The sequence below is a fragment of the Acomys russatus genome, chromosome X, assembly GCF_903995435.1.
Source record: "Acomys russatus chromosome X, mAcoRus1.1, whole genome shotgun sequence".
NCBI classification, from domain to species: Eukaryota; Metazoa; Chordata; class Mammalia; order Rodentia; family Muridae; genus Acomys; species Acomys russatus.
In genome coordinates this window covers 8,633,861-8,650,359 of record NC_067169.1, presented here as the reverse complement: position 1 = coordinate 8,650,359, position 16,499 = coordinate 8,633,861, and the positions used below count along the sequence as shown (strand labels likewise).

Here is a 16,499-nt window from a genome sequence, read left to right as displayed (position 1 = left end):
GGGAGCCATATGCATTCCAGAAGGCAGAGGAAGACAACACAGGAACAAGACTGCTTAGAAATTACAGCGGAAGAGCCCGGCGTGGTGCCTATAATCCCAGCACTCGAGAGGCAGAGGCAAGCGGATCATTGTGAGTTCGAGGCCAGCCTGGTCTACAAAATGGGTCCAGGACAGCCAAGGCTACATAGAGAAACCCTGTCTCGACAAACCAAAAAAAAAAAAAAAAAAAAAAAAAAAAAAAGAAAAGAAAAGAAAAGAAAGAAAGAAAGAAAAAAGAAAAGAAAAAGGAGAAAGAAATTACAGCGGAAGCTGGGTGTGGTGACACAGGCCTATAACCTCAGCATTTAGGATGCTGACGATCACACTGAGTTTGCAGCCAGCCTGGGCTACATCGTGAGTTCCAGGTCAGTCTGGTTATAGAGCGAAACCCTGTCTCAGTCCCTCAAAACAAAACAAAAAAAGTTCTCATATTTCTCTGGATAGCTTAGTGTTTTGGCTGATGTTTTCCCCGGAGGAACATAGAGTTTCAACCCCAGTACTGTCCCCAAAGAAAGACAACTTTTAGGTGACTTTGTTCTGATTGTGTCCAACATGTCTGGAGTTTTCTTATGCTTTGGGTTGCTCATTTTCTTCCTTTTGTTCTTAGTGAATTATAAGTTAAAACGCCACACTGATGGTGTTTTGAATGTACCAGGGGATTTTATTATAGTCCAACAGGCAAGGAAAGGGACAGTATATTCAGGATATGCAATCTTAGAATATATATATATATATATATATTCAAGGGAAACACTATGTTTTATTTTTAACTACATTTATTTATGGGAGAGGGAAATCATGCTTATGCCATAGTGTGTGGAAGTCAGAGGAAAACTGTGGGAGTCCATTCTTGCCTTCTGCCTTGAGCTCACCTAGCTAGGCTATCTGGCCAGAGATCCTCCATTCTCTGATCCAGAGTCATAGACGTGAGGACATATGCCACACAAGGCCTTTTTCCTGGGTGCTGGGAATCCAAATTTGGGTCATCATGTCTGCATAGTGAGTACTTGACCAACTACATTCTCTCCCCCCCAGGCTCTATTTTAATTTTGAATTTTTGAGATGATCTCATTATGCTCCATGGCTAGCTTGGAATCCCTCACGGAAGCCAGGTTATCCTTGAATTTTCAGTGACCTCCTGCTCCCACCCCTGGAGTGCTAGAATTATATGTATGTACTACTATTGTTCCTTCAATTGCTTCTTAAGGGGAAAAAAAACTTGTAGGGCTGAAGAAATTGCTCAACAGGTAAAAGCACTTGCTAATCTTGCAGAGAACATAGGTTCTACTCCCGGCACCCATGTTTTGGCTCACAACCATCTGTAACTCCAGTTCCAAGGGATCCAGCACCCTCTCCTAGCCTCCACAGGCACCAGGCATGTATGCATGCAGGACACGTACACATACAAACAAAATACTCACACACATAAAAATAAACAGTTTTTTTTTAAAGAGAAAGAAAAAATGGGCCCAGAGGCAGAAGGCTCCAAGGCTATTCTCACCTGCATAATTAATTTAAAGCCAGCCCAGGCTGCCTGAGATTGTCTCAAAAGAAAAAAAAAAACAAAAAACAAAACAAAACAAAACAAAAAAAACCCGAGAGAGACGGGCCTAAGTTTTAATTTGCAAGTCAGTAATTCAAGATGACATAAGCAGTACTGTGAATTCAAGGCCTGCATGGACTACACAATGAGCCTGTCAAGAAACAATTTCTTAGGAGCTAGGAATATGGGTACGTCGTGGAACACCTGGAGGTGAGTGGCCCTGAGTTTCACCCCAGCCTTGCAAAAATCGAAGGAGAGAGAAATGACCAAAAAAAAAAAAAAAAAAAAAAAAAGTACCTTTGAACTTCCAGGCATACCAGACAGGCACTATACTACTGAGCTCTAGCTCCAGGCAAAACTCAGGGGTGTTTTGGAGTAAGTGTAGCAAGCTATGCTTGGCATATGTTATTTAGAATCATTTGTTCCATGTGATTTTTTTTTTTTAACTAAATCAAATAAAGTCATTTTTCTTCTCCTTCCAAAAGTATTTTGCAAGAGTTGGCCTGCTGCCACCAAGGTCTTCCCAGCTAGGGGGAGGAAGGCTTGGTTGAACTGCATTGTTCTTCTCCTTTTTAACCTATTTGTGTTTAACCAGATCCCTGTCCCAATCTCTTAGGCATTTTAACAACTTTCTGTTTGTTGAACTAAAGGATTAACTTTAGATAACTGTACAAACTCCAAAGCTTAAGTTTGCTGTACCCCTGCCGCTTCTCACGCCTTCCGGGGAGAGGTGCGGAGCGGGAGGGGGGGGTGTAGATTCTGCTGGATACTTCCAGTTCCGGGAGATGAGGGGCACAGCGTGGGACAGATGAGAGAGAGAAGGGTAAGCCTTCAGGGTTGCTGGTCTCTGCCATTTCCCAGGCCTGTGGCTATCCATCTGTGGGCTAGCCTCTGTGTCCCTGACGAGTTTCCTACCCTTCCCGAGGTTCCCTGCCTGACCAGGTCGCCTGCGCAGTCGCTGGCTCTGGGAATATATCCAGGACAGGACAACCTTGGTGGGGAAGACAAAGAAGCTAGATTTTTCAGGCGACCAGGGAGCTAGATTTGCTCACCCCAAGTCTCTCAACCCAGAGACCGGTATCAGGAGTAAGGCAAGCTCAGCGGTGGCATTCAGCCTTCCCCGAGCTCTGCCATTGCAATCACTGCCCCCTACACCCGGAAGCCGCAACAGCGCTACCAGCTTGAGTGAAGAATCCCCTTTGGCTCAGGTATTCCACGTGCAGCTCGGACCGCTGACATCAGCCCTCTATCACCACCCTTCCCCCCACTCCGGCCCAAGCCACCAGTTTGCAGTCAGAAACCCCGGGGCAGAAATGGGTTGTTTGGCAGCCCCCCCTTCCACACACATTGCTTGCAGGACAAACTGTGGGTTAAATAATGCTATTGCACAAGCCCCCAGTCGGCTCTTAGAGCTTATCTAAGATTGATAGCATGAAAGCCCTTTGGAGCCTGGGCCAATTTTTAACAGCCAGTGGACGTGGCGAATGCTACAGTGCTGGTAGTTAATACTTTGAGACAGGCCTTAGCTGTGTTTCCAAAAAAACATGCCGTTTATTGAAGGAACCATTAAAGCAAAACTTGTTTCCCAGCCCCTCCTCCTTGTATTCCTTTGCCCACCCACGTGTGGGATGGCTTAGTTGGAAACAGGTAAGACTCCCGGGAGAAGCGTGATCCATCAACACTAACACCTGCTAGGGCAGACTTGCAGAGCGAAGTTTCTTGCTCCTTCTAGGAGAATTCTTGACTGATTTTTTTTTTTTTGCCCCGATAATTTTTCCTTTTTAAAAAAAAAAATTTTTTTTTTTTTTATTTCTCCCAGTTCACTGGTCACAGTCTTTGGCTTAAAGTCCAAGCATAGAGTGTTCTTTGCCTGTGGGGTTCAAGGCTCCCTGCCAAACTGGCCTCATGCAAGGAAGCAAGATACAACTAAGTGGGGGGGGGGAGTTCATTCACTCATAGGTGGAGTTGGAGGTGTAGGTCTGCAGCAAAATGTATGCAAGGTCACTATACATACATACATACATACATACATACATACATACATACACACACACATCCTTCACACCTGCCATAGTCTGAATTGAAAATGAACATGGGTTTGGGAGGCTTGGGAGGGTAGGGACAGTGCTGGCAATTAACCCCAGGGCCTACCCAACAACTAGGAAACTTTTCTACCCCAGCCATAGACCATGCCTCTGACTGTAAACTTAAGTCAGTATATTATCGCTGATAAAACACATTTCTAAAACTGGCTGCCTCCGGGGGTGGGGGGGGGCGGGGAAATCAATGCAATCAATGGATGAAGGAGGGGTGATAGCATAGAAAGGTAACCTGCAGACATTCCAAGGGGCACCAATGGGGGAGCTGCCCGCCCCTTGGAGGCCAGGGTGCTGGCATAAAAGGCATTGCTGACTAGATGAAAGTCATTACTGCCAAGGTGTGGAGGGCAGAGTGTTTTCTTTCTCTTCTATTTTGGAGATAGCTTGAAAAGAAACCGTCACTGGTAAGTTGGCTGAGGAGGCCTCAAGTCCTGTCCTATCTGCTCTTTTTGCTTCTTCCTACACCCCCTGACGTGCTGTATACTTTGCTTTGACTGAGAAAAACACCCACCTTTCTATTCTGATCCGACACTGGCATACCACAGGAGATTTTAGATTTGATCCCAGATTGCTGTGATAAAATGAATTTTATAAGAAAACATTGTCTTCCCGGTGCATATAAAAGTTACATTTACAGTGTACAGAACTGCTATAGTGTATACCTTAACTTTTTTTATTTTATTTTATTAATTTATTTGTATTACATCTCAATTGTTATCCCATCCCTTGTATCCTCCCATTCTTCCCTCCCTCCCATTTTCCCCTTACTCTCCTCCCCTATGACTGTGACTGAGGGGGACCTCCTCCCCCTGTATATGCTCATATCTTAACTTTTAAAAACAAAAACAAAAAATTTTTTTGCTCAAAATTCTAAGTACTGTCTGAGTTGTTAGAAATCTGGTGCACCTACAATTGTTTAATGCAGGATTGCCATTAATCTGAAACTTGTAAAAACTGTAATACCTGCACATTGCTGTAAAACGGGGTGTGTCTGCCATCTGTAGTGGCTGCTGTGCTGAATTTGCTTCCTGTAATTGCCTTGCATTTGTCCTCTGTTAATAGGCTTTTCCTGCCACCATGTCTTCCATCAAGATTGAATGTATTTTACGGGAGCACTGCAGGTGTGGGGAGTCTCCCATTTGGGAAGAAGCAGCCAACTCTCTGATGTTTGTAGACATCCCAGCAAAGAAGCTTTGTCGATGGGATTCAGTCAGCAAGCAAGTGCACCGAATGACTGTGGGTAAGAAGGAGAGCTGAGCTCCTTGGCTTGCAGTTAGCCATCTTTTCCCAGTGGAGTGTTGGGCGGGGTGGGGTGGGGGGGCGAGGGCATCATCCTCTTTGCTGTTGCCCTGGGTCCTTGTTAAAGCCTAACTGAAAATGCTTTGAAACCAGTTGCTTGTCCGGTTTTCTGTGTCTGTGATTCATGTGTTCCCATTGGGACCCAAGTTGGAAAAGATGGATCATTGATATTTTTCTCATCCTCTTGCATGGAGCACAGCATCCCCGACTCTCCTTTGCTTTAGTCTGTGATGCTGGGTCTCAGGCATGCTCGGGCTATATCTCCCGTGCCCCGTTATTGTGTTGATGCTCAGCTACTATAGTGTCTTTCCTGATTGCCTTCAGATCATAGCATCCATAGCCCAAGACTCCATTAGTCACATAGCAAAAACCATCTACCCTTGTTAGGTCAAACCCTACAATTAAAAAAAAAAGGCCAACAACAGATGTAAGATGTATCTATCACTCACTTCTTTGTGAAAAGAAGAGTTCTTAAGCTTGGAAAGCATCAACCGGGACTGTGTTCAACTGCACAAATGTAGGATTCCTGATGGGACTCCCCAGAGAGCTTTGTGGTTTCAGATAAGGGGTTTCTAGGGCTTTTCATGGCTCAAGGCAGTGGGCTGGGTGTGATTATCAGTAGACAAACCAGTTTCTGTTTTTGTTATTGGATTCATAGGAAGAGATACCAGGAGTTCTCTATGATTACGGGAATTTCTGGTTTTGCTATCTTCCCATGAATTCAACTGAGAACTTAGAGCTTGTTTTCCCCTGGTGTTGGGGATTGAATGCAGGGGCCTTTGCATAGCACAAAGTCCATTCCCAGACTAAAAGCAGCTTTCTTTTTAAAATTGATTTTGTCTGTGTGGGGAGCACTGGTGCCATGGTACACATGTTGAGGTCAGAGGACAACTTGCAGTAGTTCACTCCTTCTATCTTGTGTGGAAGTCAGAGGACAACTTTTGGGAGTTTTTCTTTCAACTATATGAATTTTGGGGATTGAGCTCAGGTCATCAGGCCTAGTGGCCACAAGCTTTTGTCTGGTGAGCCGTCTCACAGGCCTAGTTTTCATTATAAGGCATGGACTTGCTAAGTACCTACAACAGTTGATGTGGAACTCGGAGGTTCTTGTTTCCACTTCTCAAACGCTACTGGGAGCAGCATCTAATTTATCTATGTGTGTATAGCTCCAAGCAAAATGCTTCTGCCTCTGCCTTCCCTGGTCCCTCATTCCCAGCATTCACAAAATTCCTACCCCTAATCTGCAAATCCTCCCAGTCATGCAAAGGGTTTGTGTGTTAGCAGGAGGTTAGGAAGTTGAGCTATCAGGAGACATCTGAGGCCATAATAGTTGGGAGCCTTGTTAAAAGCATGACCCTCCTTATAGGGTCTTGCAAATTCCCAGGGCTCCCAAGGGCTTGAGTCAACTTCTGAGCAGGGCTTTGAGCTAAGAGCATTCAGCATTAATGAGGTGCTTAGGAAATGTTTCTAAACAAATTCAGATAAATGTATTTCCTGTGGGTACTCACCATGGTAAGTAATCTCTCTCCACTTAAAAAAAAGGTTTTTTTCAATACATAAAAGAGTATTAAAACCAGATAAACTAAACTACTGAAATAAAAAATATAGTAATATAACAATAAAGAGATATAAAGATTGTATTTCATTTTGTGTACAGTTGTATTATTTTGACCATGCATGCTTTCAAAAAATATTTGAGAAATGAGAAACAATTTATAATTAAATATACTGAAAATAAAGACCTTTTGAAAATCGTATTAACTAGACATGGCAGTGCACACCATATAGCAGCATTCAGAAAGTGGAGGCAAGAGAATCCTGAGGCGGAAGCTACCCTCAGCTATATGGTGAGACACCTTCTTGGTATCATTAAAACTCATTAGGCCCCTTTCCTAAGAAATGGTACATGACACAGTGACCTCTGTGCTGTGGGACCACCAGAGTGCTTCCTACCTTCTAGCTATTACCTTTACCTCTGCAGATGCCCCCGTCAGTTCAGTGGCACTTCGACAGTCGGGAGGCTATGTTGCCACCATTGGAACCAAGTTCTGTGCTTTGAACTGGGAAGATCAATCAGTGTTTGTCCTAGCCATGGTGGATAAAGATAAGAAAAACAATCGATTCAATGACGGGAAGGTGGATCCTGCTGGGAGATACTTTGCTGGTATGACTTCTTTTGCTTTCTTTCTTTCTTTCCTTCCTTCCTTCCTTCTTCTGTTCCTATTTGCTATGTTTTAATCCCCCTTCTGTTGTTGTGGGATACAACAACAACAACAACAACAACAACAACAACAACAAAACCCCCCTAAATATGCTAGATGACTATTCTACCACAAAAAGTAATACTATATAAAGAATATCCCTCTATATACCCTAACCTAGAGTTACTGGTAAATGTTTTGTTCTTATTTTAATACACACTCTAGCTAATCCTATTTCTCTCCAGAATCATTTGTGTGTATGTGTGTGTGTGTGTGTGTGTGTGTGTGTGCATGTGTTTCCTAAGAAAAAATGGCTTTTTTTTTTCTGAAACAGGGTCTCTCTATGGAACCTTGGCTGCTCAAGAACTGACTCTAAGGCCGGGCTGGCCTTGAACTCACAGAAATCCACCTGCCTCTGCCTTTTGAATTCTGGGATTAAAGGTGTATGCCACCATGCCTGGTGAAAATGGCATATTCTTACATGAACACAATATAGTAAGCAACTTGCAGAAGTTTAGCATTGATTCAATAAGTCTATATTCATGTTATGGCAAATGACCAAATAACAACGGTTATGGAATTTTCCCTTCTAGTTTAAGATCACATACTGCACTCTTCATCCTCTTAATATGGAACATTTCCTTACCCTCCCCCCTTCTCTTTTATGGTGTTGCCATTTTTGAAGAATATGGTCCCACCCACCCTCTTTAATAATAGAACATTCTTCATTTTGTAGATGTCTGATGTTTCCTTGTGATTAGCTTGATGTTAGACATTCCTGGCTAGAATACTGTGGAGGTGATGTCCTGTCCTTCCCAGGGCATCCAGTGTGGAGGTACACACTGTCCCTCTGCCCCTCATTGGTGATGCTGAGGTCTTGTTGCATTCCTCTCCTGAATAGTAACTGCTGGTTTGTTTTGTTTTGTTGCTTTGAGAAAAAATTTCGCTATGGGGCCCAGGATGCCCTGAAACCTGCTCTGCAGCCTAGGCTTACCTCAAACTTGGAATCCTCCTGTTTCCAGCTCCCAAATGTCAAGATTATAGACACACATACATCACCTCATCTAACTATACATAGCTTTAAGAGAACTGTAATTTAAAATTTCACACTTATTTCTCATTTGCCTCCCATCACAACTATCCTGGAAATTAGCCAAAGTTGATTCACCATCTCTATTTTTTCTGTTTGTTTGTTTGTTTGAGACAGGGTTTCTCTGTGTAGCCTTGGCTATCCTGGACTCACTTTGTAGACCAGGCTGGCCTTGAACTTATACAGAGATCTACCTGCCTCTGCTTTCCGAGTGCTGGGATTCAAAGCATGTGCACCACACCTGGCCATGATCTCTATTTTTGCCTCCCTATACTGCCTTTTCATGCTGTTGGCTAATGTCACTCTTCCTATGGTGATCCACTATCAAACTGGTTATATATTGGTCCGCATTTTGTTGGACTATGTACAACTACAGATAACACCAAGTACAGGTTGAAAGATTAAAGATGAGAGTCCACTGAGAGTGCATTTTTCAATAATTTCTGCCAGATAAATCTTGATGCCATACACCAGTTATCATAGCTCTCCACTGAGGCAGAAATGTTGCAAGTCCAGGGTCAGCCTGGGCTACCCAGCACAACCTAATAAGGAGGAAGAAAGAGAAAGGATAGCCCTTTCACATGTCCTTCCGTCTCTTCCTGTGAGGTAGCTAGTGTAGACGAATGTTCATGAAGCAAACCCATCTTTGAAATAGCAGGAAATCGCTGAGTGACCCGTCCTCCTCAGGAGGACCTATCCTGTCAGGTTTGCTGCCACTCAGGTTTGCTTCTCCTATTTGCAATCTAATTTCCTCTTCTTTCCAATGAATTATGAGATAGTTGCTTTCTGGTTTCTTCATTATAATCAGAGTCTGCTTTGGCCTCTGAGATCCCTTGACATCCACTTCTATCTCCATGACTACTGAAGAATAATGACTTGAGTGAATGGACCACTTGAGAAGAATGCATACTCTGCCATTGTTGGGTGAAGCATTCTGTAACCATCAGTAACTCAGCTTTCAGTTCTATTGCTTTGCCAGCATCCTGTCTGTTTCTGTCTACCACTGAGAGAAGGGTATGGATTGTTTCCAACATAACTCAATATTTTTCTACCTTTTTTCACTTATGACAAAGTTTGCTTTGTGTATTTTAAGCTCTACTATTAAACACATACACATTTAGAATTACTATTTATTGTCAGTAAACTGGCCATGTTCAATCTATAACTCCCCTCTTTGCCTACCATACGTAATGTAAAATTTTTTCCTTTATTGTTTTCAAACATCTTTATTTGACTTTGGTTTTCAGCAATTTGATCTCAGTGTGTTAAGTGTGGGTTTCTTTCTATTTGCTATGTTTTAGATTTGCTTAGTTTCTTAAATCTACTGAAAATCTGGGGCATTTTGAGCCACATAATATTCAAACCAGTTTCTCCCTGCACTTTTTCTTTTTCTACGAATTCAATGAGGTATTGGCCATTTTGCTTGCCATAGCTACAGGCTCCATTCTTTTCTCCTCTTCTACTTTGGTAATGTTTTCTATTTCGAGTTTCATTTAATGACTACTTAAATATTTTTTATAAGATTTTCATTAGTTTTTTTTTTTTTTTTACCAAAGCCTTCCAATATTTGTGCCATATAATTTTCAGAATCTGTTCATTTCCTACACTGATGGAATCATCTACCCTTCTCTGTGTTGCTGAGTTTATTCATCATCTTTCCAGCACAATAATGAAATAACTGAGCCAGTTAACCTATGAAGAGAAAAAAAGGTTATTTTGATACATGTTTTTAAAGATTCAAATCCGTGATCAAATAATCCGATTGCTTTGGGCCTTTGGTGAGGCAACACGTTATGTTGAGAATGTATGGTAGAACAAACTGCATACCTTGTGAGCCAGCAAGCATAGGATGACTAGACTGGCCAGAGTTCCACAATCCCATTGAAGGTCATTCCTCCAGTGACCTGAAGGCTCCACCCCCAAAAGAGCCGCAGCATCCTAGGGTATCAAGCCTCTATCTAACACATGGACTTTTGGAGACATGTAATACCAAATTATATCACCAAATAATTTTTTTTTTTTTGGTTTTTTGAGACAGGATTTCTCTGTGTAGCCTCGGCTGTACTGGACTCACTTTGTAGACCAGGCTGGCCTCGAACTCAGTGATCCTCCTGCCTCTGCCTCCCAAGTGCTTAGATTAAAGGCGTGCACCATCACCACCCAGCCCTTCACCAAATAATTTTAGGTTATATCCTAGACATTATGAATATTATGTTATGAGACTCTGAACATTGTTTAAATAATTTAGGACATGTTATAGTTATTTGAGGAAGCAGCATATACATTTTGAACAAGGCCAGTCATTCCAAGCTGGTTTGCATTAGGGACAAGGAGGATCTGTCCCACATGTGTGCCTCTTAGCTCATTTGGAGCAGAAAAGTTCTACCCATTAGCTCCATTCCCCAAACCTTTGGCATGCTGATTACAATCTGATCTGTGTGATCAGGCTGAGGATGAGCCTGGGAGTTCATAAATATCTCTTAAGGGATTATATGTTTACATATTGTGGGCTGTTCGCAATCTCCTGATCTCTGTCCTTTAGCCTCCAGAGTGACAGGATTACAGGGGAGGTGTCCACCACACTTGGCTTATACTATGTACTTTGTTCAGGTTTTATACTTGTGCTCGGTTGGAGAAAATGAGGTTAGTACATGTTTGCCCCTTCTTATTTGAAACCTATCTCTAAATTGTTAAAGTGTGTGTGTGTGTGCGCACACACACACACACACACACACACACACACACACGAGAGAGAGAGAGAGAGAGAGAGAGAGAGAGAGAGAGAGAGAGAATGAGAGAGAGACAGGGGTGGTGTGGGGGAGGTGTTATGTAGACCAACTGGGCCTCAATGTCACCAACTTATTTCAAATGCACCTTCCTGCCTCATGAAGCCTCTGGGAGAATTTTTATTTGCATTATAAGAAAGACAATTGCCATCTTTAAAAGACATGAAAGAGATGATATACATTTGAGATTGTATAAAATTCTCTTGACATAAATACTGAAAATGATCCCTCATTGGGAAGGATGGGGCTGTGTGCTGGGTGCGAATCTATAGAACTGAGCTAATGTTCTGTGTTTTGCAAAGGTACCATGGCTGAGGAAATAGCCCCAGCGGTTCTTGAGCGGCACCAAGGGTCCTTGTACTCCCTCTTTCCTGATCACAATGTGAAGAAATACTTTGACCAAGTGGACATCTCCAACGGTTTGGATTGGTCCCTGGACCATAAAATTTTCTACTACATTGACAGCCTGTCCTACTCTGTGGACGCCTTTGACTATGACCTGCAAACAGGAGAGATTTGTATGTTCGTCTTTATTATTTTTCCTAATACCACTCATATTTTTGCATGCTCATGACTAGTAAGGGATCTTTTCCTCAGCCTGTGTGAAGGGCTTTATTTGACAAACAGTAGAGAACTTTCCAACATAATGATGATGACACAGGCTTGGCTATGGTGCCAGTGAAACTATGGTCCTCAACACATCTGAAGTCTGGTATTTGGAACTAGGGATGTAGCTGGTCTAGCGCAGATAGGCCTTTAATCTTTCTTCCCATCACTAAAAAGGGCTTCCTCAGAGGATGAATCCTGCCCTATCAAGACAGTGCCAAGAGGCACGTAATATACAGCAGAACGTGATAAAAAGAGGGAAGCCTGAAAATTTTTGGTTCCTGATTCTTATTTGATTTCTAGTTAACCATAGGCAAGAATTCAGAGGCAAATGAACCACCTTTGAAATGGAAAAATGAGAGAAAAAGGCTTCCAGGTTAGTTCAGTTCCACCAATGTTCTGAAAACTTCGAGGAAAGAAATTATTTAAAAGAATTTAGAAGGGAGACCTTGAAACTGTTTGATGAAAAGTGCCAGACAGGAAGAGCAAAACCAATCATAAAAATGACTTTAAAAAAAAATCACAAGACTTTATGTAGATTTAATCAAGGGCAAAATATTCCAGTACAGATGCTTTTCTTTGAAGTTTGTAGCGCTCTTTTTTTTTTTTTTTATGACTATTCTTACCCAATTTCCTTACACATGGTTTTAACATTTTCCCATTATACCTCCATCTGATTGCTGGAATGACCTGAATTTTGTAGCTGGCTATTTTTATGAATTGTTTTTTGAGGTGCTGGGGATCACACTCATTTCTTTGTGTGTGCACTGAGGTGTAACTCCAGCTCTTTTCTACCTTTCGATGGTGATTGTTTATATACTGTAAATCTTCTTTAAGCAGAGTGTGGGTTTTAGAATGCTCTTCCTTTAAGAAGCAAACTCTTTCAGTACTTCTTTTCTTGATTTTGTAGCACGTAAGAAAAGGAATAGGTGTCTCCCCAGGTTTTGTGCATGCATTGTTCATATGGTACCATTAAGCTGCCTTACAGATCTCAGACTTGGTCAAAGTAGGAATTTGGGTAACTAAGATAGTGATCTAGCCACAAACTAAAGAATGTCTGAGATGGGCTTGCAAAGCTTTAGTTGAGGTGGGCCTCAGAGAGCTCCCTAGTGACACTTTATTAAGTAGTCTGAAAATGATATGGTAGCTGATCCTTCAAGGCTAATCCTAGCAATTGGAAGTCTGAGGCAGGAGGATTACTTTAAGACTCTGAAGGCAGCTTGGGCTACTCAGTGAATTCTAGGCCAGCCTTAGATATAGTATGAGACCTTGTCTCTAAATAAATAATTTAGCTTAATGATAGAACAGTTATCTCGCATATATAAGGCTCTGAATTCTACCCCCAGAACTGAGAGAGAGAGAGAGAGAGAGAGAGAGAGAGAAGAAAAAAGAAAAGAAAGCATTTGTTTTCCTCTGAAATCCTAGACAGATATATCTGTATAAAGACAAAAGGGAGTTAATCTATCCCAAATCATGTGATAAAAATCCTTTGTTCACATGCCAGACATGAGACAAACACAAGTGACCAGCTTGAGAGTGCACTGTCTACTTGTCAGCATTGGGTGACCTATTGTTTTGTTGTGTTTTGATTTTGTTTTCAACCACAGCCAACCGCAGAGCTGTTTACAAGATGGAGAAAGATGAACAAATCCCAGATGGAATGTGCATTGATGCAGAGGGAAAGCTTTGGGTGGCCTGTTACAACGGAGGAAGAGTAATTCGAGTAGATCCTGAGACAGGTAAGCTGGAGGCATTAGACCATTCCTAATATGGTTAGAGCCGTATTAGTGCTCTTAACGGGATGATTTTGGAAATAAAGGCAAAAGACATAACCCCAAATTTATAGTCAGAGTGTCTTTTCCTATGGAAGTTTCTCTGTCAAAACTCAGTTGTCAGAGAAGGCAAGTTAAATACATGGATGAGAGCTGGGTAATGTGATGGCTTATAAACCTAAGAGTCAGGAGGCTTAAAACAAGAAGATGGTGAGGCAGCCTGGGCTACCTAGTGAATACCAAGCCATACTTCAAAGTGAAGCCTACATTAACTCCTTCCAAGGGATGACCTCTGACCTCTACCATCTCTTAGATTCCATGCCTTTCATAAAAGGTTAAGAAGCATTGTGTACGTTGCAAATTTTTTTTAGAACTAAATTTCAAATTAAATACTTGGTGACCTAGGGAAAAGGCTCCAAACTGTGAAGCTGCCCGTTGACAGAACAACTTCATGCTGCTTCGGAGGGAAGGATTACTCAGAAATGTACGTGACCTGTGCCAGGGACGGGGTGGACGCCGAAGGCCTTTTGAGGCAGCCTGATGCCGGTGGTATTTTCAAGGTGATATGGCCTTTTTTTGTTTGTGTCGGGGGGGATTGTGGGGGTTGTGGAGGGTATTCTATTAAATAATTGATGGTTGCTTTTGCATACATCCCAAACCTAATCCTAGTTCGCATGTTAAACTAATCACATTAAGCTCAGGATGGATGTCTGTCTCAGTATTTTACAGTATTTTCATGCTTCAGTAGAATTTGTAATTTTTTTTTTTTTTTGGTTTTTCGAGACAGGATTTCTCTGTGTAGCCTTGGCTATCCTGGACTCACTTTGTAGACCAGGCTGGCCTCGAACTCACAGCGATCCGCCTGCCTCTGCCTCCCGAGTGCTGGGATTAAAGGCGTGCGCCACCACACCCGACTCAGAATTTGTAATTTCATCTGATTGTTTTTGATGCCATAAAAACATGTACAGGTTTTTAAACAATGTTTTGTGACAGACCAAACACTGATTTAAAAAAACAATCATATACATTTTGAGTTTGAAAATACGCGTGGAGGGCTGGAGAAATAACTTGGCAGTTAAGAGTACTGTCTGCTCTTCCAGAGGTCATGAGTTCAATTCCCAGCAACCACATGATGGCTAACAACCATCTATAATGTGATCTGATGCATACTGTTTACATAATAAATAAATCTTAAAAAAAAAGAAAATATGTGTGGAAACCCTGGCTGTGGTGGTGGACTCCTAATCTCAGCACTTGGGAGTTGGAACATAAAGTTGGTGAGCTCAAAGCCAGGTTGGGCTATAAAACACAACACTTTTTTTTTTCCCAAAAAAGTAGAAACATAGAAAGACCTTTGTTGGCAGGTGAGAAAAATGATAGAAATCAATTGTTTTATATTAATGTTCATGCTTGCTCATGGGACTAGAATGCATGTACATAATACCTAGTCAGCTAATTTTTTTTCACGATAGAAAATAGAAAGGTAGCTGATGCTATTGTTATAAATCATAATTTTCTTGGTGGTTTTGTGTGTTTGTGTGGCAAGATCTCACTATATAGTCCAAACTAGCCTTACACTCACAGCAGGCCTCCTGCCTCAGCCTCCCAAGTTCTGGGATTACAAGTATGAGCCGCCATGCCTGACTTTGTAACAATGGTTTTGAAGACTATTTATAATTCATCAGTTTTGCTCTTTTGTCTTTTTCAACAGATAACTGGTCTTGGGGTCAAAGGAATTGCCCCATATTCCTATGCAGGGTGAACTGCAGCTCTTCCTTGTTATCAGAAGACAAAACGTTGAAGACAACTGGAGAATTAAGGGACTAAGATCAATGAACTTTTAATCTTTTAATCTAGTTTTTAAAATGAAACAGTGATATTATAGCATGGTCAAGCTTTAATTTACAGTTTTGATTGGGTGCTAGGACATAAAACCTAGGGTGTGGCATATTAATTAAGAACATATACTGACAGCAACCTACATCCCTGGATTCCTTTATTTACAATTTTTAAAGGTAGATTTTTTTTCCTGAAAGAATGACAAGTGGTTTTGGTAGCGCACTCTAGGCCTTCTACTAAAAAAGATCCTGTAAAAGGTAATTTAACTGGCAGTCTGCCTGATGATGATCAGTGAGCTCTGGGGGCTGAAATGGGACTGTGTCTATTCTTTTTCTGCATTCCATGCTTGCACTGCCCAAGGCTTCCAAAAATCAGTGCATAGAAACTTGGTGGTGCTTTATAATGATTATGTGACTCTTTCTGTGTGGTGTATTACAAAGGAACACCATGACTCAATCTGTGGTTCTGACTGCCACCTACTGGACATTAAAGTGAATTGCAAAGAATTTTCTTTACATGGCTTTACGTGTGTGTGTGTGTGTGTGTGTGTGTGTGTGTGTGTGTGTGTGTGTGTGTGTGTGTGTGTGTGTTTTCGATTTGGTCAGAGAGCAACTTATGGGACTCAGTTATTCCTTCCACTATGTTGGTTGAAGGGATTGAACTCAGGTGGCTGAGCATTTGACTTGTTGCTATTGCTGCTTTCTCTTCTTCCTCCTCCCCCAGCTCCTCCTCTTCATCCTCCTCCTCTTTTGAGACACAGTCTCTCTCTCTCTCTCATGTGGCTTAGACTGATTTTGAACTTGCTATGTAGGTGACACTGGCCTTGAACTCCCAATCGTCCTGGCTCTGTTTCCCAGGTGCTAGGATTACAGATGTGTGCTATCATGCCTAGCTTGGAAAGAATTTTTAAAGCAATATTTTGGAGCCATTATTATTCTGACAATATTTAAAATACGTAAAATTGACATATATATTCATATATGTGATAAATATGTATATATTCATATCCACCACGTAGACAAAATAATGGATTTGTTCACTATCCCCGAAAGTTTACGTATGTCCCATGGTTATCGTTTTCCTCTGCCCTTCAGCATGCTTGTCCCCCATCCTCAGGAAATCACCCATCTGCTTTCTGTCCCTTTAAATTTGCCTTAAAATTGAGTAGTGCCAGGCTGGGGATATAGCTCAGTGGTAAAAGGCTTGCCCACCATGCATAAAGCTC

At 41.8% G+C, this 16,499-nt stretch overlaps 1 protein-coding gene across 1 annotated transcript; it reads left to right on the top strand.

Moving 5' to 3' along the window:
• The first annotated feature begins 3,934 nt into the window (after positions 1-3,934).
• Rgn (regucalcin) lies at positions 3,935-15,259 on the top strand. Its single transcript, XM_051141519.1, has 7 exons — positions 3,935-4,085; positions 4,744-4,921; positions 6,962-7,144; positions 11,360-11,575; positions 13,271-13,402; positions 13,841-13,995; positions 15,147-15,259. The coding sequence occupies exons 2-7, from the start codon at positions 4,759-4,761 to the stop codon at positions 15,195-15,197; spliced, it is 900 nt and encodes a 299-aa protein (XP_050997476.1). The 5' UTR covers positions 3,935-4,085; positions 4,744-4,758; the 3' UTR covers positions 15,198-15,259.
• The last annotated feature ends 1,240 nt before the right edge of the window (positions 15,260-16,499 follow it).